Source organism: Lepus europaeus, chromosome X, assembly GCF_033115175.1.
Source record: "Lepus europaeus isolate LE1 chromosome X, mLepTim1.pri, whole genome shotgun sequence".
Lineage (NCBI taxonomy): Eukaryota > Metazoa > Chordata > Mammalia > Lagomorpha > Leporidae > Lepus > Lepus europaeus.
In genome coordinates, this window is record NC_084850.1 from 132,098,849 (window position 1) to 132,126,823 (window position 27,975).

The window sequence follows — 27,975 nt, forward strand, 5'->3', positions numbered from 1 at the left end:
TCCCAGTCTGTTTGGTCTTAGCAACTCATTTGTGAACTTCCTGAGGGGCAGGGCAGTTAGGTCTTTCAGCGGTGTGTATCTCTATTCCCCCACATGCCTTAGCATGTGGAGAGGAAAGGGTGATGTGGTTTGCCACCTGGCATTTTACTCCTAATAAGGCTAATTCTAATTTCTGTGGAACCGTTTTCATAGATTAGCATGCATATGAGAATCATTTACTATGGAATAATCCCAATGCCTTAGATTAATTTGATAAATATGTCTTGGGGCAGGTGTTTGGTAAAGTGGTTAAGATGCTGCTTGGGATGCCTGCATCCCACATCAGAGTGCCTGAGTTCAAATCCTGGCTCCTCCACTTCTGATCCCTCGGATTCAGCCAGTGATGGCTCAAGTACTTAGGTCTCTGCCACCCGTGTGGAAGAGCAGGATTGTGTTCTGGGGTCCTGGCTTCGGCCTGGCCCAACCTGGCTGGTACAGGCATATGGGGAATGAACCAGCAGGTAGAAGATCTCTCTTTGCCTATCTCTATCCCCGACTCTGTCTCTGTTGCTTTGCTTTTCAAACTAAAAAAAAAAAGTGCCTTCCTCATGCTATATGCACTATGCTAGTTTCTGCATGTACAGCAGTGACCAGGACAGATACCAGCCCTGCTCTCCTAGGGCCCGCAAAACAAGTGGAAAAAGTGTGATCAAAGGGTAAGAGCATGGAGCTAAAGAGGCCAGACAGGGAGCGAAGGCCAGGGATCTCAGGGAGCCAGTGTCACTCCCAGGAAGTTAAAAGAACACCTTAGACAATTATCTTCTTAAGGAAGAATAAGACCAGAAATTTGAATTTCTCTTTTGTGGATGAATACAAAGCTTCTAAGGAATATAAAGCTTCCTAGCAAAGATAAAATTCAAAAAGAAAAAGTTTCAAAGTGAATCCATTTCCCTCCTGTGTGAGGATAAGAAGTCATTGTGCCCTAAGTGACTAACATTTTTCTTTACAAATAGACTTTTTTTTTCCTCTTTGGGGATGTTAGCAATCCTTTGGCTTTCAGATGTTTTCAGATACTTTGAAACTTTGTTCAAATAATTGCCTGACGGAAAGTGGTGAGTGAAAAAAAATGTTTTAAAATTGTACCTGCTGTAAAAGAGTCGATGGTAATCGTACTAAGCTTTTTGAAAAGAGCATAATGCTCAATATATTTAGAGACTTGATGGGAATAAGACTGATCTAAGATGTATTTTCTTTGCAATAGGCAGAAAATAAGGTTGATGGTTTTTATGAATCTTAAGTATAGCATCAAACCTTGTTTTGAAAAAAATTTAAATAGCTTTATTGAGATATAATTCACATACCATACAATTTATCTGCTAGTAGTATAAAAATTATTGGTTTTTTTTTTGGTACTCCTAGTGTTCTGTAACCATCACCACAGTCAATTTTAGAGCACTTTCATCACTTTACATAGAAATTCTGTACCCCTTATATCTTTACCCCCACTCTCCTTAGCCCCTAAGCAACTACTCACCTATCTCCTGTCTGTAGATTTGTCTACTCTGGACATTTAGGTAATTGGAGGTACTTATGAAAAGGTAGTCTTTTGAGTCTGCCTTCTTTCACTTAGCATAATATTTCCAAAGTGTGTCTATGGTTAGCATGTCTCAATACTTCTTCATTCTGTTTTAACGGTTAAATAATATTACATTGTATGTGTGTATCCCATTTGGTTTATCCATTCATCAGCTGATGGACATTTGAGTTGTTTCCGGGCAATAATTTGTTGAATTCTGTTGCCTTAAATCTGAGTTCTGTTTCATAGTTTGCAAAAGGTATGTGGTGTATAGACCTGTGGTCCTCAAGAAACATAGGGTTTGGCCCTCCCACCCATGTGAGCTCATCTTCCAGTGGTCTCCACTTTGCTTGACTCTGTTGGGTGTCATAAGAAGAGTTCCACAGTGTTCTGTAAGCTTTTTTCCCCCAGTTTGTATATTTATTTTGTAGGATCTTACTTATTTTTTTTAAAAAAAGATTTATTTAATTTAAAGGCAGAGTCAACAGAGAGAGGGAATCTTCCAATTGCTGGTTCACTCCCAAAATGGCAGCAATGGCTGAGGCCGGGCCAGGCCAAAGCCAGAAGCCAGTGGATGCATGGGCCCAAGCACTGTTTTCCCAGGCACATCAGCAAGGAACTGGATTGCAATGGGAGCAGCCAGGACTAGCTGGCCCCCCTTAGCTTTTTCTTTCTTTCTTTCTTTCTTTTTTTTTAAGATTTATTTATTTGGTTAAAAGAGTGACAGGGAGATTTTCCATCCTCTGGTTCACTCCCCAAATGGCCACACTGACTGGGGCTGGGCCAGACTGAACCCAGGAGCCAGGAGCTTCATCCAGGTCTCCCATGTGGGTGCAGGGGGCCAAGGACTTAGGCCATCTTCCACTGCTTTCTCAGACACATTAGCAGGGAGCTGGATCAGAAGTGGAGCAGCCAGTACTTGCACCAGTGCCCATATGGGATACTGGCACTGCAGATGGTAGCTTAACTTTTGGTGCCACAGCACTGGGCCCCTAGTTATTCTTTTACAAGCTGGAACATTTCTGTTCTAGGATTCCACCCCACTCCCTGCCCCCAGTTGTACATTCCCCAGTCAGCACATTTTTGCAAGAATGGTATGAACGAAATAAATTTGCCTATATTGCATATGAAAAATTGCTAGAAACCGTTTGATGCTATTCATTTTTTCTTTAAATTTGATTTATAGTCAAATGCTTACAATACTTTGGATTAAATGGGCAAACCAAAGAAGTAAAGACTTCCTTAGTCAAACAGAATGGTTTCAGGGCCAGCATCATGGTGTAGCAAGGTTAAGCTGCTGCCTGTGATGTCAGCGCCCCAGATGGGCATTGGTTTGAGTCCCAGCTGCTCCAGTTCTGATCCAGCTCCCTGCTAATGGCCTGGGAAAGCAGTGGAAGATGGCCCAAGTGTTTGGGCCCTTGCCACCCACATGGGAGACCCAGATGAAGCTCCTGGCTTCAAGCTGGCCTAGCCCTGGCCATTGTGGCCATTTGGGGAGTGAATCAGCAGATGGAAGACTTCTCTCTCTGTCTTTCCCTCTTTCTGTCTATAACTCTGCCTTTCAAATAAATAAATAAACAAATCTTTTAAAAAAGAGAGAGCATAGCTTGAAATAAGATTGAAGCCTACCATTATTGATAGATACAATGGCCAGATTACTAGTGATTCTATTTTTTTTAAAGATTTATTTTATTTATTTGAAAGACAGAGTTATAGAGAGAGGTAGAGAGAAATCTTCCATCCGCAGATTCACTCCCCAGATGGCTGCAACGGCTGGAGCTGCGCCGATCCGAAGCCAAGAGCTAGGTGCTTTTTCTGGGTCTCCCTCATGGGTGCAGGGGCCCAAGGACTTGGGCCATCCTCCACTGCTATCCCAGGCCATAGCAAAGAGCTGGATCGGAAGAGGAGCAGCCAGGACTAGAACCGGCGCCCATATGGGATGCCAGTGCTTCAGGCCAGAGCTTTAACCCGCTGCGCCACAGCGCCAGCTCCGATTCTAATTTTTATATTCAAAACAATTCCTCTTTTTCCTTTAGTCAGCCCTTAAGGGTTATGAGAACTGTGACTTCCCTTTTCCCAAAGTGGCGATTGCAGGTGTAAATTGATTTGGACAGAAGTGCTAGAGGGGAACATTTGCTCTATTTATAAGAAATGTGTTCCCTGAGGATCACTCCTGTCCTGCATTCTGTGTGTGTTGTCTTTGTCTGCAAAAGTGTTTTCTTATAAAACGGCAGCGTGGGGGGAATTGTCAAAGTTATTTCAAGGGTCTTTAGAAACGAGATATATTTCTTTCTTCTTTTTTTTTTTTGACAGGCAGAGTGGACAGTGAGAGAGAGACAGAGAGAAAGGTCTTCCTTTTGCCGTTGGTTCACCCTCCAATGGCTGCCGCGGTAGGCGCGCTGCGGCCGGCGCACCGCGCTGATCCGATGGCAGGAGCCAGGTGCTTCTCCTGGTCTCCCATGGGGTGCAGGGCCCAAGCACTTGGGCCATCCTCCACTGCACTCCCTGGCCACAGCAGAGAGCTGGCCTGGAAGAGGGGCAACCGGGACAGGATCGGTGCTCCGACCGGGACTAGAACCCGGTGTGCCGGCGCCGCAAGGGGAGGATTAGCCTACTGAGCCGTGGCGCCGGCCGAGATATATTTCTTTTAAAAAAAGATTTACTTATCTATTTGAAAGTCAGAGTTACACAGAGAAGGAGAGGCAGAGAGAGAAAGAGAGAGAGAGGTCTTCTATCCGCTGGTCCTCTTCCCAACAGGCTGCAGTGGCCAGAGCTGTACGGATCCAAAGCCAGGAGCCAGGAGCTTCCTCCGGTTCTCCCACATGGGTGCAGGGGCCCTAGGACTTGGGCCATCTTTCACTGCTTTCCCAGGCCATAGCAGAGAGCTGGATCAGAAGTGGAGCAGCTGGGACTTGAACTGGTGTCCACATGGGATGCCGGCACTGCAGGCAGCGGCTTTACCTACTATACCACAGCACCGGCCCCTGAGATATATTTCTAAATCATGTCTATAACCCTATGCCTATGTATAAATTGCAGATTCATGGTGTTTTCCAAACTTCATCTACCGGGCTTAGTTTTTACATAGCTTTTCTTGTAGTCTAACTTTTTCAGGAAGCATGATCTGCTGATTCATTTCCTGTTGATAAACGTTTCAAGTTGGTTCTAGCATTTTTGTTCTTTTGAATGTTTCCTTAGGCTAGATTTCCAGGAGTCAGAATATTAGGTCAGAGTATAGGAATGCTTTCATGAATGATAATTTTTCTAAAGCTTTATTTATTTGGAAGTTAAGAGTTACTGAAACAGCAAGGGAAGAAAAGAGAGAAAGATCTTCTATCTGCTGGTCCAATCCTCCCCCCGCCCCCATGGCTGCAATAGCTGGGACTGGGCCAGGCTGAAGCTAGGAGCCAGGAGCTCCATCCAGGTTTCCCACATCGGTGGCAAGAGCCCAGGTAGTTGGGCTGTAGCTGTGCCAATCTGAAGCCAGGAGCCAGGAGCTTCTTTCAGATCTCCTATATGGGTGCAGGGGCTCAGGCACTTAGGCTGCCCTCTACTGATTTCCCAGGCCATTAACAGGGAGCTGGATTGGAAGTGGAGCAGCTAGAATGTGAACCAGCACCCGTATGAGATGCTGGAGCCACAGGCGGAGGCTTTACGCACTATGCCACAGCGCTGGCCCCCAAAATATAATTCTGTTAAGATTTATTTATTTATTTGAAAATCAGAGTTACACATAGAGAACACAGAGAGAAGGAGAAAGAGAGAGAGGTCTTCCATTTGCTGGTTCACTCCCCAGTTGGCCACAACAGCTGGAGCTATGCTGATCTGAAGCCAGGAGCCAGGACCTTCCTCTGGGTCTTCCTACATGAGTGCAGGGGCCCAAGCACTTGGGGTATGTTCCACTGCTTTCCCAGGCTATAGCAGGGAGCTGGACTGGAAGTGGAGCAGCTGCGATTTGAACCAGCGCCCAGATGGAATGCTGGCACTGCAGGCTGTGGCTTTACCTGCTATGCCACAGTGCTGGCCCCTGTATATCTCAATTTAAAAACCTCATTTTCTGCTGTGGCACTGTGGGTTAAAGTGCTGGCCTGAAGTGCCGGCATCCCATATGAGCACCGGTTCTAATCCTGGCTGCTCCTCTTCTGATCCAGCTCTCTGCTATGATCTGGGAAAGCAGTAGAAGATGGCTCAAGTCCTTGGGCCCCTGCACCCGCGTGGGAGACCCGGAGGAAGCTCCTGGCTCCTGGCTTCGGATCAGTGCAGCTCTGGCCATTGCGGCCATCTGGGGAGTGAACCAGCGGATAGAAGACCTCTCTCTCTGTGTGGCTTTACCTGCTATGCCACAGTGCTGGCCCCTGTATATCTCAATTTAAAAACCTCATTTTCTGCTGTGGCACTGTGGGTTAAAGTGCTGGCCTGAAGTGCCGGCATCCCATATGAGCACCGGTTCTAATCCTGGCTGCTCCTCTTCTGATCCAGCTCTCTGCTATGACCTGGGAAAGCAGTAGAAGATGGCTCAAGTCCTTGGGCCCCTGCACCCGCGTGGGAGACCTGGAGGAAGCTCCTGGCTCCTGGCTTCGGATCAGTGCAGCTCTGGCCATTGCGGCCATCTGGGGAGTGAACCAGCGGATAGAAGACCTCTCTCTCTGTGTCTCTACCTCTCTCTGTAACTCTTTCAAATAAAATAAATCTTTAAAACACACAAAAAAACCCCTCATTTTCTTTGGGACAATAGACTTGTCTCTCCTTCTGTGATACCATTAATTGATTGATTAACTCCTGAAAAGGCATTTGAAAAGCAGGGTAAGTGGCTCAGAGCAGGGACGTGTGCAGTGGGCTGCTTGGAAGAGTGAGAAACGCTGGAGGGGGTGTGGCTAGAGATGCAGCAGGGCAGGCTCAGGTGAGAGGCCAGCCACGGGCTCACAGAGGGGCTTTGCTATTTGAGGATTTGAAGACTAAAAAGAAGCTATTAGTTTGCTTGTGGCTGTCAAGTGAGCACAAGAGATGAGAACACAGTGACCACGAAGACATTCAGGCAGGGCTCAGCGCTCCCTTAGGTGCCGGCTGGCAGTTTGAGTGTCTCCGAATATCACAGAGCTCAGCCTTCGTTTTTAACAATGCTCTCCAGCATCCATGCCGTTGAGAACGCCGTGGGACCTGTTGGAAGGGATTAGCTGGGGACAGTGCCGTTTCCACAACTGGAGACCAGAGTTCTGAGAATATCCTCAGGATAGGTGATGACAGCTGGCAGAGGCGGCCGCAGAGCCCTGCTAGGGGTGATGGTGACAGGAAGTCAGGTGGGGGGGGCAGTGATGCCATCCGGATGTAGCAGGTGAAGATGGAATGCCTTAAGGAAAGATCCTATGCCTTGCAGCGGCCTCCTCTGCATTTCCTTCCTTGTACTGAGGAGAAGCATTTCACTGTAATGGTTCCTCTGCCTCGCTGCAAGAGAAAAAAAAAGGAAGAACACAGGCAGGAGGCCGATTGGGAAGATCCTGAGTGTGCCCCAGTGGTGAAGGTCTGGGCAGAACTCACGGAACTGCAAGTGCAGAGTGCTTACAGCAGAATCCGGAAGCACACAGAGAAATGGGAGCACGGCGGGACACCTTTTTCAGCACTAGAAAGATTGCTTGTGCTTTCTCATGTCATAGCAAAGCAGCGATACAGGATTCTTAGGGAGTTTTTAACAATACACCACAAGCAAAACCTTGTCTGGGTAAGTGAGGTGGTTTACCAAAACAGTTTACAAGAGAGATTGCCAGGGATCTAGGGAGCCTGGAAGTCCATGCTGTGCTTATTTGCCAGTGTGCAGAGGAGCAAGCTGGGGCCTCAGGAGAGGAATCTGCCAGGTGGCCGCCGCACCCACAGCCTCCAGGTCCACTCCGAACAGGTGGCTCCTTTCCTTGCAGCTTCTTGCCCTTTCCCGGGGAAACCACTCGCTCAGGTGTATTTCTTAATATGCATATTCGTAGGTGTGCAACGTAGCTCTTTGATCCTAACAACAGATGGCATTTGTGCCCCACCCCCTTAGGAGACTGCGCCTGGCACAGGCTCATTGTAGATGGCCCTGTGAGCGTCTCAAAGCTGGCATTCAGAATGGAGCGTCCGCTAGGGTAGCAGTGGGAGGGGCATTGAGGAGAGGGGAGCAGATGTCCCTATATCTTGCAGGTTCTATTGAGGTCCTCTACTCCTGCTTCCTTGCTCCCTACCTGCCAATATGGACTAGCAGAGGAACACATAACATCTAAGAAAAGAGGTGCTAAGGATGAGATAAGAACACTACATAGAATGGAAATGACATAAAATGATGAGAAAAATGTGACACTGCAATGTGGAGTTAAAAGCAATGGTTAGCATTTTTAAACTAAGGTAGTTTATACTAGAAAATCAAGATAAAAACTGAACACAAAATCAAAATTAAGGAAAGAGGATGAGTCTAGGTACTTAAGAGAAATGAGATGTTTCCTCAAAATTGGGGGGCCAGTGCTATGGTGCAGTGGTTTAAAGCCCTGGGCCACAGCACCAACATCCCATTTGGGTGCCAATTTGAGTCCTGGCTGCTCTACTTCTGATCCAGTGCCCTGTTAATGTGCCTGGTAAAGCAGAGGAACATGGCCCAAGTCCTACACCCACCTGGGAGACCCAGAAGAAGCTCCTGGCTCCTGGCTTTGGATCAGCTCAGCTCCAGCCATTGTGGCCATTTGGGGAGTGAACCAGCAGATGGAAGGCCTCTCTCTCTGTTTCTACCTTTCTCTCTAACTCTGTCTTTCAAATAAATAAAATAAATCTTTAAAAAATTCATAATATCAACCCCCCCTCCATTTAAAAAAAATTGGAGGAGGGGTCCCTGTTGTGGTGTAGTTGGTAAAACTTCCACCTGAAATGCTGGCTTCCCGGCCGGCGCCGCGGCTCTATAGGCTAATCCTCTGCCTGCGGCACCGGCACACCAGGTTCTAGTCCTGGTCGGGGTGCCGGGTTCTGTCCTGGTTGCCCCTCTTCCAGGTCAGCTCTCTGCTATGGCCTGGGAGTGCAGTGGAGGATGGCCCAAGTGCTTGGGCCCTGCACCCGCATGGGAGGCCAGGAGAAGCACCTGGCTCCTGGCTTCGGATTAGCACGGTGCGCCAGCAGCAGCAGCCATTGGAGGGTGAACCAACGGCAAAAAGGAAGACCTTTCTCTCTCTCTCTCTCACTGTCCACTCTGCCTGTCAAAAAAAAGAAGAAGAAGAAGAAGAAGAAGAAGAAAGAAAGAAAGAAATTCTGGCTTCCTATATGGGCGCTGAGTCCCGGCTGCTCCACTTCTGATCCAGCTCCTTGCTCATGTGTCTGGGAAAGCAGCGGGAGAATGTCCCAAGTCCTTGAGCCCCTGCTCCCACGTGGGAGACCTGGAAGAAGCTCCTGGCTCCTGGCTTTGGATCAGCCCAGCTCCTGCCATTTGTAGCCATTGGAGAGTGAACCAGGGGATGGAAGACTCGTTCTCTCTCTCTCTCTCTCTCTCTCTCTCTCTCTCTCTCTCTGTGTGTGTGTGTGTCTGTCTGTCTCTCTCTCTCTGTAAGTCTGTCTTTCAAATATTAAGATCTCTCTCTGTCTCTCCCTCTCTATCTCTGCCTTTCGAATAAATACATAAATTTAAGAAAATCAAAATTTGAGGAATGATGTTTGCAATCCAAAACCAATAAAGAAAAAAGGAGAAAGCTGGCAGCTGGCCTCGACTCTGTACTTTCTTTTTTCTTTTTTTTTTAGATTAACTACCATGAGAGTGGGGATGGGCAAGACCTTTAATGGGTTAAAATATATCAGACAGAATTACCCAGTTGCAAAGTAGAGAAAGAAATGGTGTAATTTGGCAGAGTGCTTTGTTTCTGATAGCACCTTAGACACGTGGTGGGTGTCTTACTGCCTACATTGCGAGTATTTTATAGGTCCTAAGATGTCAGTTGTCTTTCTCCAAAGGTTTGCTGACATTAGGAGACATTTGCTGAACATTAGGCTTATATACAGTTAATCTCTGTTGCATTTAAATTTTTTTTTTATTTGAAAGGTAGAGTGACAGAGAGAGAGAGAGAGAGAGTCAGTCTTCCTTCTGCTGATTCACTCCCCAAATAGCCACAATAGCCAGGGCTGGGACAGGCCAGAGGCAGGAGCCAGGAGCTCCATCCGGGTCTCCCACATGGGTGTCAGGGGTCTAAGTACTTGGTACATTATCCACTACTTTCCCAGATGCATTATTAGGAAGGGAGCCAGGACTCTAACTGGAGGAGCTGGAGCTGGAACTGGCATTCTGAAATGGGAAATGGGTGTCCCAGGCAGTAGCTTAACCCACTGTGCCACAATGCCCAGCCCGTAATTCCTGTTGCATTTTATTTTGTCTCCACAAAGACTAGGATGGAAAAGCAGAATGCCATTTTGTGTTGAGATTTTTCCCTGTGCCTAGACCACCACATGGCTTCTGTGCTCAGGACGTCAGTCCGGAGGACCACTGATAACAGCGTTGCGGATCTGCCTCTTCCGGCTACGTTTTCCATTCAGCAGCACCTAAGAGCTTTTTGCCCCGTCAGTGAATGTACCTCTGTAGTTTCAGTGACAGCATGGGTTGGTTGGTCCCAACTGAAAGCTCATGTGGGAGTGACTCAAGTTGCTTGCTTTTTTTTTTTTTAAGATTTTATTTATTTATTGGAGAGGTAGAGTTACAGATGGAGAGAGGGAGAGATAGAGAGAAAGGTCTTCCATCCACTGGTTCACTCCCCAAATAGCTGCAACAGCTAGAACTGGGCTGATGTGAAGCCAGGAGCCAGGAGCTGCTGCTTGGTCTCCCACGTGGGTGCAGGGGCCCGAGGACTTGGGCATCATCCACTGCTTTCCCAGGCCATAGCAAAGAGCTGGATCAGAAGAGGAGCAGCTGGGTCTTGAACTAGTGCCCATATAGAATGCTGGTGTCACAGGCAGAGGCTTAGCCCACCACGCCACAGTGCCGACTCCCATCAAGGTGCTTTTTAAAAACGCACGTGCCTGCACACCTCACTGAGAGTTATCTAATGAGAGTCTCCATGCCCTGGAATGAGCATTCTTAGTTTTATTTTGTTTTCAAGGTGGTCTCAGAATTTAACTGATGCCATTTTGAACTGATTCTTAACATAGAGTTTTAAAGAAAACTTTAATATTTTTAGCTAGTATAGCAACTTTTTAGTTTTGTAAATTCATTTTTGAAATATTTATAAGCAATCAAAGATTTTGAAGCACAAAGTAAAATTTCCAACATTCTAGAAACAAGTTAACTCATATCCTATATACATTATACATAGATCTGTTTCATTTAATCAACAGATATTTCCTGAATACTTCCTTATGTACTAGGTTATGTCCCAGCACCATGGTGCAGTAGGTTAATGCCCCGTCTGTGGCATCGGCATCCCATATGGGCACTGGTTCTAGTCCCGTCTGCTCTACTTCCAATCCAGCTCTCTATTGTGGCCTGGGAGAAGCAGTGGAAAATGATCCAAGTCCTTGGGTCCCTGGACCCGTGTAGGAGACCGGGAAGAAGCTCCTGGCTTCGGATTGGTGCAGCTCCAGCCGTTGCAGCCATTTGGGGAGTGAACCAATGGAAGGAAGACCTTTCTCTCTGTCTCCCTCTCACTGTCTGTAACTCTACCTCTCAAATAAATAAACAAAATCTTAAAAAAAAGAATTGAGAGAAGAATACCTATGTAGTCTGGTAAATTGTAGAGCTTATGTTCTTGTTCCATTCGTTCTATTTGGATCTTATTATCTGGAGCTAACAATAGCAATCACTTTCATGGTTTGCTTACTGTTCTAAGTGCTTCACACATTTTGGTTTATTTAACCTCCACGATAACCCTAGAAAGTAGGGGCTATCATTCCCTTTTGCAGATGAGGAAACGGAGGCAGAGACATTAGTAATTTATCTGAGCCACACATCCATTAAATGGTGTAGTAGAATTTAAAGGCAGGTAGTGTGGCCCAGAGTCACTACATTGCTCCCTCCCTTCCTGGCACCTCTGAGCTATTTTAGAAACACCATACAGTTTCAGAAGTTCTCACGATCGCCTGCTGGTCCTGAACCCTCAGACACAATTTGGACATTCATGCCATTTTTCTCACCATCTCTGGTAATGTTGGCAGGCCGTGTTACTGGATTTATTAAGTCCTCTGTTGCATTGAAGGAAGCAGAGAAGAAATTGGGCCATAGGAGGAAAAAAATGACAAAATCAGAGGTCGTAGAACACGTAGGATCCTCTGAAGGTTAGGTCCAGATTATTCAACTCCTTTTTTCCTTTTTTCTGTAACTTCCTGATGGTGTGTGTGTGTGTGTGTGTGTGTGGAGAGAGAGAGAGAGAGAGAGAGAGAGAGAGAGAGAGAGAGAGACTGATTGATTTCTATGTTGTACTTTATTTCCCATTTTCCTGCTCCACTTCCAATCCAGCTCTCTGCTATGGCCTGGGAAAGCAGCAGAAGATGGCCCAAGTCCTTGGGCCCCTGCACCCACCTGGGAGACCCAGAAGAAGCTCCTGGCTCCTTGCTTCAGAACGGTGCAGTTCCAGTCATTGCAGCCAATTGGGGAGAGAACCAGCGGATGGAGGACTTCCTCTCTCTCTACCTCTCCTTCTCTCTCTGTAACTCTGACTTTCAAATAAGTAAATAAATCTTTAAAAAAAAAGAAAGTACAACCAATTGCATTTTCTTTTTTCTTAAATGATTATTTTTTTGACAGGCAGAGTTAATGAGAGAGAGAGACAGAGAGAAAGGTCTTCCTTTACCGTTGGTTCACCCTCCAATGGCCGCTGTGGCTGGCGCACCGCGCTGATCCGAAGGCAGGAGCCAGGTGCTTCTCCTGGTCTCCCATGCGGGTGCAGGGCCCAAGCACTTGGGCCATCCTCCACTGCCTTCCTGGGCCACAGCAGAGAGCTGGCCTGGAAGAGGGGCAACTGGGACAGAACCACCACCCTGACCGGGACTAGAACCCGGTGTGCTGGCGCCGCTAGGCGGAGGATTAGCCTGTTGAGCCACGGCGCCAGCCCTCTTAAATGATTTATTTCTGTGAAAGAGTGATAGAGGGGAGAGAGAGAGAGTAAGAAGCTCAAATGAGTTACAAGGCATTTATTTGGCCTCTTTGGCATGAGAAACCTCCTGCTTCGGTCTCATGATTTCCTTGAGACTGATCTCCTGCCTGTTGAACGGAGCCCAGCTCCTGATTCTGTTCAGGTGTATTATGACTTCCCCTACTGATGTTGTCTCGTCCACTGGCTGTGTTCCTAACTCTGCATCTTGGGTTGTTTTTTAAGATTTATTTTGTTTATTTGAAAGAGCCACAGAGACAGAAGGGGAGAGGCAGAGGGAGAGATTTTTCCATCCACTGGTTCACTCCCCAAATGAATGCAAAGGCGAGGGCTGGACCAGACTGAAGCCAGGAGCCAGGAACTTCTTTCAGGTCTCCCATGTGGGTGGCAGGGGCCCAAGCACTTTGGACATCTTCCACTTCTTTCCTAGGCACATTAGTAGGGAGCTGGATCAGAAGTAGAGCACCCAGGACTCAAACCCGCTCCCGAATGGGATGCTGGTGCTGCAGGCTGCAGCTTTTTCTGCTATGCCACATCGCCAGCCCCTAGTCTGAATCTTGAAAGCTGACACTGCAGGGATAGTCACTGACCCCTCAAACTCTTCCAGTGCTGTAACCTTCTCCAATGGAGTCATTCTGTTTCTGCCTGCCTTCTCTCTCTCTCTCTCTCTCTCTCTCTCTCTCTCTCTTTCTCTTTCTTGTTTCAGAGAGAGAGAGAGGTCTTTCATTCTACTGCTTCACTCCCCAAATGATTGCAACAGCCAGAGCTGAGCTGATCCGAAGCCAGGAGCTTTTTCCAGGTCTCCCACGTGGGTGCAGGGTCCCAAGGACCTAGGCCATCTTCTACTGCTTTCCCAGGCCATAGCAGAGAGCTGGATCGAAAGTGGAGCAGCTGGGACTCAAACCAGTGCCCATGTGGGATGCTGGTGCTGCAGGGTGGGGCTTTAATGCACTGTGCCACAGCGCTGGCCCCATTTTTTTTTTAAGATTTATCTATTTGGAAGTCAGCTACACAGCGAGCGAGCAAGAGAGAGAGAGAGATCTTCCATCCGCTGGTCCACTCCCCAATTGGCTGCAATGGCTGGAGCTGCGCTGACCCGGAGCCAGGAGCCAGGAGCCTCCTCCAGGTCAACCACATGGGTGCAGATGCAGGGGCCCAAGGAGTTTTGCCATCTTCCACTGTTCTCCCAGGCTACAGCAGAGAGCTGGTTGGAAGTGGAACAGCCGAGACTTGAACCGGCACTGCAGGCAGTGCCTCTACCTGCTACACCACAGCACCAGCCCCTTTTCAGCCCCTTTTCTTGAGAGGTATCTGGTGATGGTGCAATGCCTTTTCACCTGACACTGCAGTCACCGAGCATCTCACTGACCGCTGTGCCTATTGCCACACGGGTTATGCCCATGACACTGCCCTGAGCTGCAGCTTCTCGGCACATGAATGTGTTGAGCTAACTCCACAGATGATTCTGAGCCACATAATGCTGGTATTAGAGGTCCTATCATTTATTCTACCAGTCTAATTGTTTTAAAGATTTATTTTATTTATTTGAAAGGCAGAGTTACAGAGAGGCAGAGAGAGAGAGAGGTCTTCCATCTGCTGGTTCACTCCCCAGTTGGCCACAACTGCCGGAGCTCTGATCTGAAGCCAGGAGCTTCTTCCGGATCTCCCATATGGGTGCAGGGGCCCAAGGACTTGGGCCATCCTCTGCTGCTTTCCCAGGCTATAGCAGAGAGCTGGATCAGAAGCGGAGCAGCTGGGACTCAAACTGGCACCCATATGGGATGCTGGCACTATAGGTGGTTGCTTTACCTGCTACTCCACAGTGCCAGCCCAGGTCTAATATTCTTCCTACCCAGTTTGTTTGCAATTGTAAGCTACTAGGTAATGCTACAATGCTCAACTTCATGGTTAGATCTTTGTTCTCACTTCTATTTTCTGGAGTAAATTTTTAGAAGTCAAATGTTGGAGTCAGTGAAGAGGTATATTTTTAAGGAGGTACATAAACTAATATGCCCAGTATTGTGTGGAAATAGGAGGCATTGGTGCCATGGAAAAAGCACTGGGCCAGGCGAGAGACATGTGCTGCCCACCAGGGTAGTGTTTGGTGCAAATCCTTTGCTTTGATTTCCTTTCCTTTGGTTTCATTTTCTTCTTTTGTAAAATGAGCCCCATTGTGAGTCTTCATCAAAGTGACATCATTCATGGACATTACTTGGTCTCTTAGTCCCATGGGCAGGTGCATAAAATAGAGCACAGATCTGCTGGGTTCCTCGATAGACTTGTATACCAGTGAGCTTCCTGCTCTGCAGTGGAGATGACTTACTTGAAAACTTCAGGGCTTTGAAGAAGTTATCACCACCCTCTAATGTAAGAGGAGAAAATCTAGATTACTACCTGGAGACTGGTCATTTTTAGGCCTTGATAGACAGGTGGAGCTCAAATAGCCTTCCTCTATGCTTTTACCACAGTTAGGATTCTAGAGCAGATTGTTCCAATATTAATTTCACTCTTTATCTTTACAGGAAAACTTTACGGTGATGTTCCTTTTATAGAAGAAAGACACAGACATCGGTATGAGGTATGATTCCCACGCAGCATTACTGCAGAGTGTGGAAGCTTAGTGCCAGGAAGCCTAGGGATGATAAGTGGGCCCTCTGGAATACTGTCCAACCTGCTGGTATCTGTGGGGCTCAGGGAAGGTATACCAAATTTCCCATGGTCTTTCAGTTCCAGAACAGAGGGGTGGGAGTTGGGAGGAGATTCTTCCTCTTGGCTTTCTGAAGGCAAAAACCTTTTAAGTATCAATACATAGTGCACACCTTGAGATGGAAGGGGGAAAGGCAGAGGTGGCCTCTCTCCTGTCAGGGAGCTTGCATTCTAAATGGAGAGGGCAAAAAGTTCAATAACGTAGTAATTACATATTAAATTATACATTGAGTAAGGGACCTGTAACTAGAATATATAAAAGAACTCTTACAACTCAAAATAATGAGTAGCAAGGATCTCAGTAGACATTTTCCCAAAAAAGATATACAAATGGCCAATAAACACATGAAAAGATGGTCAATATCATTAGTCATGAGGAAAATGCAAAATAACAGAAAGATACCATTGCACACCAACTAGGATGGCTATAAGCATAAGATGAACAACCGTTGACAAGGACATTGAGAATTGGAACCCTCATCCATTGCTGGTGGAAATATACTGTAGTGCAGCCATTGAGGGAAGTCCTCTGGAATTTCTTCAGAAGGTTTAGCTTAGAGTTGCCTTAACACTCAACAATTCTACTTCTGGGTATGTACCCAAAAAAATGAAAACAAATATCTATACAAAAACTAGTACGTGAATGGTCATAGCAGCATTATTCATAGTGGCTAAAAAAGTGGAAACAACTCAAATGTCCATTGTCTGATGAGTAGAAAAGCTAATGCTCTTACATCCACACAATGGAATAGTATTCAACCATAAAAAGGAATGAAGTACTTGATACATCCTGTACCATAGATGAACATTAGTGTTTGACAAGGACTGGGGCAGGTACAGGAGGATGGGATTAGGGAATGATAAGTGTACAGGGCTTATTTTTTTCACCGATTATGTTTCACACTTCTGTGAATATACTAAAAGCCATTAAATTGTACACTTTAAATGAGTGAATTGTGGGCTGGCGCCGTGGCTTAACAGGCTAATCCTCCGCCTTGCGGCGCCGGCACACCAGGTTCTAGTCCCGGTTGGGGCGCCGGATTCTATCCCGGTTGCCCCTCTTCCAGGCCAGCTCTCTGCTATGGCCCGGGAAGGCAGTGGTGGATTGCCCAAGTGCTTGGGCCCTGCACCCGCATGGGAGACCAGGAGAAGCACCTGGCTCCTGGCTTCGGATCAGTGCGATGCGCCGGCCACAGCGGCCATTGGAGGGTGAACCAACGGCAAAAAGGAAGACCTTTGTCTCTGTCTCTCTCTCTCACTGTCCACTCTGCCTGTCAAAAAAAAAAAAAAAAAAACCATAAAAGAGTGAATTGTATGATATGTCAATTATATCTCAATAGAGCTGTTGAAAAGGAAAAATAATTACAAATGATGAAAAGTGGTATAATTTTTAAAAGTAAAAGAACAGCATATGGGGCTTAGATTGCATGTGACGGATGAGACCCCACTTTGATTTTCGATGGGGGAGCATTTTCAGTGAAGGAAAGGTTGAAAAGGAAGTATAACGTTTAGTAAAGGGTTGGGGAGGCATGAGTTCAGTGAGGATAGTGGCCATGGGCACACTCATCAGTACCTAATACTCTAGTACAAAAGTTACTTCAAGCTCCTCTCTAGAGCTGTTACATACCTATGTAAAGTACGTGTTGAGGTCATGAGAAATAGAGTTTCAATCTTCAAGCAAATTTACAATTTGGGGAGAGAGAAAGCACATACAACTTAGGGAGGACACAATATGGGGACAGCTAGATCTAGTTGCAAGGTCTTGAGTCAGAATATCTGCATCACAGTTTTCCATTTTGTGTGTTTTTTGAGTGACAGAAAATGAGCCTCCCAGAATTCTACCTGAGACTTTATATCTCAGGTTCATTAGAGAGTTTAACATTAGGCTTTGAATGTTTAGTATAGAAATTAACTACTAGTTACAGGGTCCTTGGAATGGAAAACCCAAACAATTGATGAAGGATTTTTCTTATGCTGATATGTCTGTATTTTTACACTGTGGCTCAAAGACACTTAATTTCTTATATTTCCAGGTGAACCCTAACCTGATCAGCCAATTTGAGCAGAAAGGCTTCAATTTTGTAGGTCAGGATGTTGATGGGGAGAGAATGGAAATCATTGAACTGGCAAGTAAGTGAGCTCTTCATTTTTGCAAAGCTTTGTGATGATCTAACATCTTTGTGATGCCTGCAGACTCGGTGGAGATCCAGTTTGTTCTCTTTCTTTTCCTCTCTCCTTTGAATTAAATATGCAGCTACAGAGTGCATGCGAAACAGAGTACTTATAGTCCTGATCATTTTGGGGTCTATTAGTCTGACTGTACCTTAAAATGATGTATTATTCTGGGTCTACAAGTTATACAAATACTGTTTCCTTACCATACACCACCCCCTCTTCTGGGGTTTGTCCTGTCATGTAGGCACTCTGGGGAAGGCAGGCAGCTCAACGTTGAATGGTACTCTGCTCGCTGTTCTCCTTGGAGGAGGAATGACCAAGTGCTTGCCTTGCTACTGGCAACTGGGGTTGATGTCTGTTGTGTAAGGGACCTGGCTCCTCTCCTGCTTTCCCTGTTGCTTGTGCTCACTAGTCAAGCCGGGGGCCAGTTACTTAACTTCAGAACACTAATCACCGTACTTACAGTTCTTTATGAGACCAAGCAGAACACAAACAAGGGACTGCACCTCTCTTGAGGAAAAGCACCAAGGGAGTTGCTTGTGGCTGGGCTGGCACAACCCTGAGCACACAGGCCCACATCTTAGGTTCAATACTAGCAAGGCAGAAGGCTGGGTTCTTCTGATTCAGATCTGCAAGGACATGATAAGTCCATGGTCATTGCTGGTCGCAGCTCTTTGTCTTGATGTTCTAGCGCAGGGGTTCACAAACTACTACCTATGGCCTAAATCCATGATCTTTTTGTATAACTCATGAACTGGAATTTTTTTCTTTACATTTTTAAATGGTTAAAAAATACTTGTGACATGTGAAAGTTTTATGACATCAGAATTTCAATGTCTGTAAGTAGTTTTATTGAACATAGTCGTGGGGTGGAAACTTGTTACCTTTCCCTCACCCATCATAAGGGTCATGGCTGCTGCTTCTATAACAAAAGATAAGTTAACAAGAGAAAAACATAGCAGGTTTATTTAATCAAAGTTTTTAAAAGGTTTTAAATTTATTTATTTTTGCTTACTTGAAAGGCAGGCAGATGGAGGAAAAGACAGACAGAGAGAGCTTCCATCTGCCTATTCATTCCCCAAACCCCTGTAATAGCCAGGGCTGGGCCAGGCAAAAACCAGGAGCCTGGAACCCAATCTGGGTCTCTAACGCAGGTGGCAAGTAATTGAGCCATCACCTGCTGCCTCCCGGGGTGAGTGTTAACAGGAAGCCGGAATTGGAAGCAAAGTCAGGACTTGATCCCAGGCACTCTAGTCCGGACACAGGCTTCTCACGTGACATCTAAGTTGCCAAATGGCCACTCTTAATCAAAGCTTTATGTGACATGGAAGACTTCAGGAATGAAGACCCAAAGGCCCAGGGAAAATTGGCTGCTTCTATGCTTAGGTTCAATGAAGAATGGACATCCATGTGGACATGTGATTGGATAAAGGAGTCTGATCGAATGGAAATAGACTGAGGGGGGAACCCAGCAAGGCCTCTGTTCAGGTTCTTCTTGGCCTCTCTATGCAGCATTCCTCCCTCCGGGTACAGGGCAGGACACCTCTGAACCGCGGGTCTCATGACCTAGTCTCGGAGAATGTCAGCATTTCTTTATGGCCAGCTCTCGCACAGAAAGGCAGAGGAAGCTCAGAGTGACCATCTGGCCTCGGAGGTCCTCCCAATTTCCTTCAGTTCAAAGTACATCAGGGTAGTATTTTCTGAGCCCCGGCCACAGCCACTCTCCTTCATTATGTCATATTTAAGGCTGCTTTTTGTGCTACAGTAGCAGAGGTGAATAGTGGGGAAGGAGACCTTATGGCCCACAAGGCCTAAAATATTTACTGCTTGGCCCTTTACAGAAATGTTTGCCAACCCCTGGTCTACACCCACATGGAACTAACTGAAATGGAACAGTTTCAGGTGCCTGTTTGACCTGTCTATCCAGATGTTCTCTTGACACTTCCATCTCAACTTATTTCAAACAAAATGTGCGTGCTTTCCAAACTCCCTCTTCCTCCTAGCTATTTCTCCTGTTAAGGTATCATCAGTTTCCTTCTCCCTGATTTCTCACCTTTGCTGCCATTGACACTTGGAGCAGGATCATGCTTTGTCACGGGCCTTGTCCTCTGTACTGTAGAGTTTGGCGACATCCCTGGCCTCTATTCATTGGATACCAGGGGCACCCCCTCCCCCTAGTTGTGCCAACCATAAATGTCTCTGAACATTATTGGGTATTTCTAGGGGAGCATATTCACCTTTGGTTGGGGACCACTCTGCTACACCAGCAAGCTTGACATTGGACTTGTTAGTCTTCCTTTTCTTTCATAGCCTCTGCTTATAATCGATTGTCAGGGCCTGCTTTCTCCATCTCTGGAAATAAAGACTTTGTTTTAGATTACATTCCCATCCCAGCTACACTGGTCCTAGCACATGGTTACTCCAATTCAGACTTGTTCTTTTTCTTTTTTTTTTAATAGATTTTTTTTTGACAGAGTTAGAGAGAGAGACAGAAAGATCTTCCTTCGTTGGTTCACCCCCCAAATGGCTGCTACTGCCGGAACTATGCTGATCCGAAGCCAGGAGCCAGGTGCTTCTTCCAGGTCTCCACACGGAGATGGCCCATGTGGGTGCAGGGGCCCAAGGACTTGGGCCATCTTCTACTGCTTTCCCAGGCCACAGCAGAGAGCTGGATTGGAAGAGGAGCAGCCGGGACTAGAACTGGCGCCACAGACGGAGGTGTAACCTACTGCGCCATGGTGCTGGCCCCAGACTTGTTCTTAAGCCCCTCCTTGTCTCCTGCTTTTCTCCTCTCAGCACTTCCAAACAAGGCCAGGGCTCTGATCATGTAGAGTATGCTGGAGAAGCCACTCGCATTTATTGAGTACTATGTGTAAGATACTCTAAAAATGGTGCATGATATCTGAGAACCTACCTATGCACTCCAGGCTCCTGATAAACTGGACTACTTACTGCTCTTCTAACCTTCTCACTTCTTTTTCCATGCCAGTGCTACTATTCCCTGCATCAAATGACTTTTCTCTTGTCCCTTTCCCTTTCTACCTCTACTCTGTTCAAGTGCTTCAGGAGTCCCGACCAGGGAGGAGAACTGACGTTGGAGGAGGCTCCTTGAACACAGTAGCATTTTACCTGGATCCCAAATGAAGGAAAGCAATGGATATTTAGTGCACACTATCTAGTTGCTTGTCACTAGACCCCTTGCTTGGGACTCTGCCAGCCTGTGTAACGTACAAGGCAGGTGATGCCATTCCCACTTTATAGAGAAAGAGGTTGGAGTGCAAAGAGCATAAGTAGCTTGTGCAGGGCCATCCAGTCACTGGTGGGACCGGAGCAAGCTCTGGTGGTCTCCTCCTGCCACCACCCTGTGGGATTTTATTGTTCCTCTTGTTTTCATTGGACACTCTGCCTAAGATGAGCAATCCATGCCTAGCGTTGTGAATTAGAGTCGTTGAGGACATATTTCCAGGAGTCTTCCTGCTGGAAGTACCCATCGTTTAGAATTAAAGCATGGATCACTGGTGTTGAAGCCGCCTAAGTCTTTCCAGTGCGTGACATGGCAGAGAATTTCATAAGCAAATTGCTAGTTGTTTACTTTGTTCAAATACTCGTTCCCTTTTTAATTCTCCTGGTTCATCTTATTGTGAGCCAATACTTGGAAGCCTCTTTCATCACAAGGATTTACATTCCCATCGACACTGTCCGATTTCATGTGGTTGGGAAAGGAAATAAAAGCTGTTGTAAAACCTTGCAAATTTTAAAAGCTGACTGCAAGGGAATTCATTTTATGAAGGAAAATTCCCCAGAAGAGTTTGATCTTAAGTAGCCCTGAGAAGCATATCCATGAATCTCTGTGGCTCCTAAAGGGTTCTGAGAGGAACAGCAAAGCTTGAGATTAGTATAACAGCAGAATTGGGTCCGAGGCAATTAAAAACATAATTTTAAAGGTATCTTATGTGACAGGCAGTGAACACTTTTTAGTCTCTCCTCCTCCTGTTGGCATATTGAGTTTTTGGATAAAGTGATTCAGCATAATGAAATTGAATACTCTGTCCTTGGCTATAACATGATCCCTTGCTCTGCTCCTGCCCGTAGCAGCATAAAAACACAACTGTTGTCTGCTTTCTTTCAGAGACATCCCAAGATCCTTTGCTGTAAGATTGAGCGCATCTTAGATGTAAAACCACATTGTTTACTCTTCTAAATATGGCTGATTTCTCTTCTCTTCTTGTGGGCACACCTTCCTGTAAGAAGGTGGCACTGCTCTCACCAAGTTTGCATCCCAACATGTTCCTCTCATTCAAGAAGCCGCCTTCTTATGTAGACATAGAGGATTTCTATACTAGATTTTTCTGGGATCAGAGCCATACGATAGAACTTGCTGAAATCCTGGGACTGTTCTCTGTTCAGTGTGGTGGCCCCTAGCCACAGGTGCCTACTGAGTGCTTAGAATGTACTCAGTGAAGTTTATTGAATTTAAGTGGCCACATGCAGCTAGAGACTACCGCTTTGTTATAGCAGAACTTTAAATAATAGTCTTAGGAGAGTAGACATTTCTGTTCAATCATCACTTCCTTGTTACTGAAGTAGTAGCTTTGGGTGTCCAGTGGTAAGTGATGGAATTGGTGAATTTGAATTCCATACTAGATTTTCAGGTCACTTGATAAAGCATCTCTTCGAAAACTTTGAAGTTATCTTTGCTTCGCCCTTTGAAACATTATATTTTGTTACCTTAGTTTGATATAGCAATTACAATTATTTTGCAAAGTTGGGAACACAGCATACTGACCATGCTCTGTACAGTAGTAACTATGGGATTAGAGAGTTGCTCAAACTGTGTGCTTTCTAATCTGGGAATAAACATGTTTTTTTAAAGTTCTGATTGGAAGGAATTTGGAATCCTCAAAATTTTCTATTCATATTTGGAAATGTTATGCATTTAATTCTGAAGCAGGAGATTGCAGGTAGCTGAAAGTTGCTTCTCTGTTCCTGTGACCTCTGGGAGAATTTGAATTGCTCATATATGGGCTTTGTACAACCTCAATATGAAAATAGCTTAATCCCTCCTCCATGATAATGTAAGTAATATATGCTGATTGTAAAAGTTCACACCAATACAGAAAAGTATTAAGGAAGGAAAGAATAGCTTGAACTCTCATTGCCTTGAGACATAATCACTGTTTCCATGTTGAAAGACCATCCACTGATTACTCAGTAACTCTTGCTCATAAGGGGTAAGTTGGCGTCGACTGAGATATGAGTACCAGTTCACTTTTATGGTGCTATGACTATCCAGTGGAAAGCTGTGACTGGACAAGCAGTCGTCCTTCCTGTACTCCCAGGGGCAACACACATGATCAGTATTGTATTGGTTTATTCCCGGCACACTTTCCTTGGGAAAGAAGACCTTGTAGGAAATGACATGAAGACTTCTAAGACAAGGAACGTCCCAGGGTTAGCCTAAAAAGTCGAAAGGATAGCATGGAAAATAGAGCCAACTCAAGTCTGTGAAGGGCCTTTAAGAAGCAAGCAGATTTTGGGAAAGCAGATTTCAGTGTGCCATTCAAACATTTTTACTTACTTTGCTCACTCTAACACCTTCTGCCAATAAAATTCTGGGTCTCTTATTAAGTGAGATGTGTTTTACAATTTGAAATTGTACTCCAAATATTGATGATGAAAGTAAATGACTGTGATAAGTTAAATAACCGTCTTACCATTTAATGAACTTTCTTGTTCAAAAATAACAGTACCTTTCAGGCAGTTTTCATGTTTGTCTGCTTCACTTGCATCGTGATTGTTCTCATTTCAGATCATCCCTATTTTGTTGGTGTCCAATTCCATCCTGAGTTTTCTTCTAGGCCGATGAAGCCTTCCCCTCCATACCTGGGGCTATTACTTGCGGCAACTGGGAACCTGAATGCCTACCTGCAACAGGGATGCAAACTGTCCTCCAGGTAACCAGCTAGCTGCCCTTAGCAGTGACCCAAGGTGCACGGTTATCAACGCCTTAGGTTTCTCCCGAGATTTACTATCATTATAGAGTTCTTCTTTTAAGTGAAGACTCATTTCTTTCCTCTTCAAAAACATGCTGTTTTTCTCTTCATTAAAATAATCAAATCTACAGCAGTAAAGGGTCAGCATTCCAAATCAGGCTGACAATGAGATTTTCTTTTGTTGTTTGATTAGTAAACATACTGTGAATATTTTATATATTTATTGGCTCTTTGTCTTATGAACAGCCTGTTCATATTCTTTGCCCTTTTAATACTATGTTAGCTGGCAAATATTTTGTCAGTCATTTTGTTTTTCTTCTCAGTTGTTAGTCATTTTCATTATTCCTAAAGAGTATGTCCTTCATTATTTATGTTTTTTAAAAAATGATGTAGTCAAATAATTTACTTTTCTGGATTCTGCCTTTAGTATCATGCCTCAAGTCTTCCTCTATGGGGAAATTACATAAATAATATTCCAGATATTTTCCTCTAGCACATTTATGGTTTGAATCTATAATCTGTATGGGTGTCGTTTTTAGTGAATGTGTGGGGTGGATATCTTACTCCCTCTCAACTCGCTGAAAATTGTTAGTCAATTGAGTAATTTGGATTTGTTTCAGGGATTCTTATTTTGTGTGATTGATGGTTTTACCTCTTTTTTTTTTTTTAAAGATTTATTTATTTGAAAGAGTTACACAAAGAGAGGAGAGGCAGAGAGAGAGAGGTCTTCCATCTGCTGGTTCATTCCCCAGTTGGCTGCAATTGGCCAATCAGGAGCTGCCGTTCATCAGGAGCCAGGTCTCCGATGCAGGTTCAAGAGCCCAAGCACTTCAGCTATCTTCGCTTTCCCAGGCCGTAGCAGAGAGCTGGATCAGAAGTGGAGCAGCCGGGATTAGAACCGGCGCCCATAATAGGATGTTGGTACTGCAGGCGGCGGCTTTACCCGCTACGCTACAGTACTGGTCGTATTTTACCTCTTATACCTGAGCCTTGCCTTTCCTTTTTTTTTTTTATCATAGCATCACTGTAAATGAAGCCTTACTCTACTCTACTCCTATTGTTATCTACAATGTACTTTTCTAGCCTTCCATATTAACAGTATGATGATTTAAAAAATTTTTTTTTATTTTTTAAATTTTTAAAAAATTTTTATTTGACAGAGTTATAGACAGTGAGAGAGAGACAGAGAGAAAGGTCTTCCTTCCGTTGGTTCACTCCCCTACTGGCCACTACGGCTGGCGCTGTGCCGATCCAAAGCCAGGAGCCGGGTACTTCCTCCTGGTCTCCCATGCAGGTACAGGGACCCAAAGACCTGGGCCATCCTCCACTGCCTTCCCTGGCCACAGCAGAGAGCTGGACTGGAAGAGGAGCAACCGGGACAGAATCTGGCGCCCCAACTGGGTCTAGAACTCAGGGTGCTGATGCCGCAGGCGGAGGATGAGCCAAATGAGCCATAGCATAGGCCCAGTATGATGATTTTTTAAAATCAGGTTCAAGTAAAAAATTACAGTTTCTTTACAATTAAACATTAGTTTGAGGGAGAATTTATATCTTTACTTCTCATTTAAGAGTGTTGTATGTGATAATTGTGAAGGCAGAAGGAACTGGCCAGAATAGCATAAACTTAGGGTAAATATCATAATAACTGGGTATATGTTGCTTAGAAAATTTTTGCCATTGCTGACCTCATCCTAGCTAAAAACTCTTACAACATTGCAGTGGAGCACTGCCAGAATCTGTGCTATGGGGTGTGCAAGGTACTCAAAAATTTGTGTGGGAGAATGGAATTAAAAGATAAGATGATTTTGGTGGAAAAAAATGTTGAAATCCATGCATACTTTTTTTTAATGTTATACATTTCTGCGGAGTTTTTGAAAACTTGTGTATCTGTGTCATTAAAGCTTGCTTCTTGGTGGTTACCTGCTATGCGAAGCTCACAGCTCTCTAGCACTTCCTTTAACTGTGTTCACATGCAAACAAGTTTACATATCTTGCATGTTGAACGCCTTACTGAACCAGTGATCATTGCTTGCCATATTAAACCAGCGCACTGGCTTTCAAGCCGTCCCTGGGGAGCAGGCGGAGGGAGGCTCTCTGTTCTGAGGCTCCATGGCTAATGCAGCAGATTGAAATGCTAATGTGCCATTGAGTGGATGCTGCGATCCTTTGCAGCCACTATATGTCACCTTGATTTCAGGATTATGATAGTGGAGCCAGGCTGGGAGGAATAATTTGCTTATCACTCTCTGGCTATTTGCAAGCATTTGTGTGTGGCCTGCCACATCTGGACTATATGGCCTGCTGATTCCCACACGGGGACTACTGGTCTCTAGGAAAAGCTTCCCAGTGGTTCCTAAGAAAAGTGGTTGTTTGCTCGAGACTCCCAAGCAGGGTACAGTGTGTTCATGTGTACAGAAGTTCATGAGAAATGAGATTTATGAAAAACTGTGCGTAGATTTCCAAAGTTACTGGCACCAATGTAATTTTCTGAAGTATATTCTTCTCTGTCTCCAAGAGAAGAAAAGAGTTCTTTTTCTAAAATTTTTCCCAAATTTTGTTTATTTGAGAGAGAAATTTTCTATTTGCTGGTTCACTCCCCAGGGTCCACATTAGTAGGAAGCTGGAGTCATGAGTGGGAGCCAGGAATCAAACCGTATACTGTTATGTAGGATACGGACATCTTAACCACTAGGCTAGACTTAACAAAATTTGGTGTTCTGATGTGTCTGTGAGACAATTCTTTTGTATCACAACAAACTGGTGTGTTCCTTACCTTAAGGGCAGTGGGCATCTTATTTATCTTTGTCTTCCTGGCTCCCTAGGGGTAGTAAACAACCCCTGTAATAAATTCAGGTATCAGGGGATTATGGATTTAGTCTAGTCTACAGCTTAACACATTGCAGGGGTTTTCCAACTAAGAATAGAGACCTTGAATTAATCCAGAGACTGATACCAGGACTCCAGAGGAGCCTGGCACCTGCACTCGTCTCTGAGAACAGTAGAGCTTTGCAAAGCAAATGATGGCTCTGATAGCCGGGCTCTAACGTGAGCCCAGTTGGGGCTGTATTTCTGTCAAGCAAGATTGCTGCTTGTAATGAGCCCTAAAACATGTGGCAAGGACGATGAGCTCTGGAATAATGGCTTCCTTTCCCAGAAATTGGCTGATGAGATTCAACTGTAGAGCACATACAGAGCCAGTGCCTTTAAAACACAGGCTGCAAAGAGCCTTGGCTTTGCGTCAGCGCACCTGAGCTGTGACCGCTGCATTCCAGCCAGCGGACAGCATTTGTCTTTCAGCAGCTGGGAAGTTGCAGTAAGAGTATTTGGGGAATGTAGTGCTGATAAGCTGAATTCTCAGTTTCTGCATTGTCTGTAGAATGGCAGCAGTTATAAAGGACAATTCTGCCTGGTTTTAGGCTGGTAGTCATCTGTTTAAGGGCATAATAGTTTGTTTCTTAAAGATTTATTTGTTTATTTGAAAGGCAGAGTTGTAGAGAGGCAGAGGCAGAGACAGAGAGGTCTTCCATCCGCTGGTTCACCCCCCACATGGCCACAATGGCTGGAGCTGTGCTGATCGGAAGCCAGGAGCCAAGAACTTCTTCCAGGTCTTCCACATGGGTGCAGTGTCCCAAGGACTTGGGCCATCTTCTACTGCTTTCCCAGGCCGTAGCAGAGAGCTGGATCAGAAGAGGTGCAGCCGGGTCTCGAACCAGCGCCCATATGGGATGCCAGCACTGCAAACAGGAGCTTTACCCGCTATGGCACAGTGCAGGCCCCAAAGAAAATAATAGTATTTTTTAGGCTTTTATGAGTTATTCAAAAGTACATGCAAACTCAGGCTAAAAGTACTAGTTTGGGAGTCCTCCAAGACTGTGCTCACTTTTGGTGATTGGCTAGAAGAAGCCAGAATGGTTGACCTCATGGCTCATATTTATTACAGTGATACAGTAAGCATGCACAAGAGAGGTCAGTAAGGGGAGAGATCTAGTAGAGTCTGGAGACATTCCATTACAGTTTTCCTGTGCTCTCTCTCCTGTATAATAAATCATATAGAACCTACCCTCCTTCCAGCAACGAAAATGTACAATGCATATGTGATGTTTCTGCCCAGAGAACTCCATTTGGCACTCAGAGTTTGGGGATTTTATTGTGGTCTGGTCGCATAAGCATTCTCTGCCTAGCAACCACCAAAATTCCAGATGTCCACCATAAATCATATTGTTTGCACCAATGATTTAGGCCAAGGGGAAGGACCTTATCAGTTAGTAATGGAGCACCCATTGCAAAATCCATGTTCCCAGATACCTGCCAAGGACCAATGCTGCAAGACGGCTCTCCTGAGAACAGTGACCTCAGGCTTGCTCTGTTTAACTCTTTTATTCACAAGCCCAACTAATAAAGCATTTTTAGAATAAATACAATGGGGAATTATGGTCCATTAAGCATATCATTGCATTTCTTTGCTGATATATTT

The 27,975-nt window shown here is 45.3% G+C and overlaps 1 protein-coding gene across 3 annotated transcripts in view; it reads left to right on the plus strand.

Annotated features, from left to right (window-relative positions):
- Window positions 1-27,975, plus strand: part of CTPS2 (CTP synthase 2) — a 125,886-nt gene that overhangs the window by 83,140 nt on the left and 14,771 nt on the right. For all 3 annotated transcript variants that reach the window (XM_062183898.1, XM_062183896.1, XM_062183899.1), the window contains 3 exons: window positions 15,150-15,205; window positions 17,367-17,463; window positions 23,318-23,462. In XM_062183898.1, coding sequence (XP_062039882.1) covers window positions 15,150-15,205; window positions 17,367-17,463; window positions 23,318-23,462 — 298 coding nt within the window. The remainder of the gene's footprint in view (window positions 1-15,149; window positions 15,206-17,366; window positions 17,464-23,317; window positions 23,463-27,975) is intronic.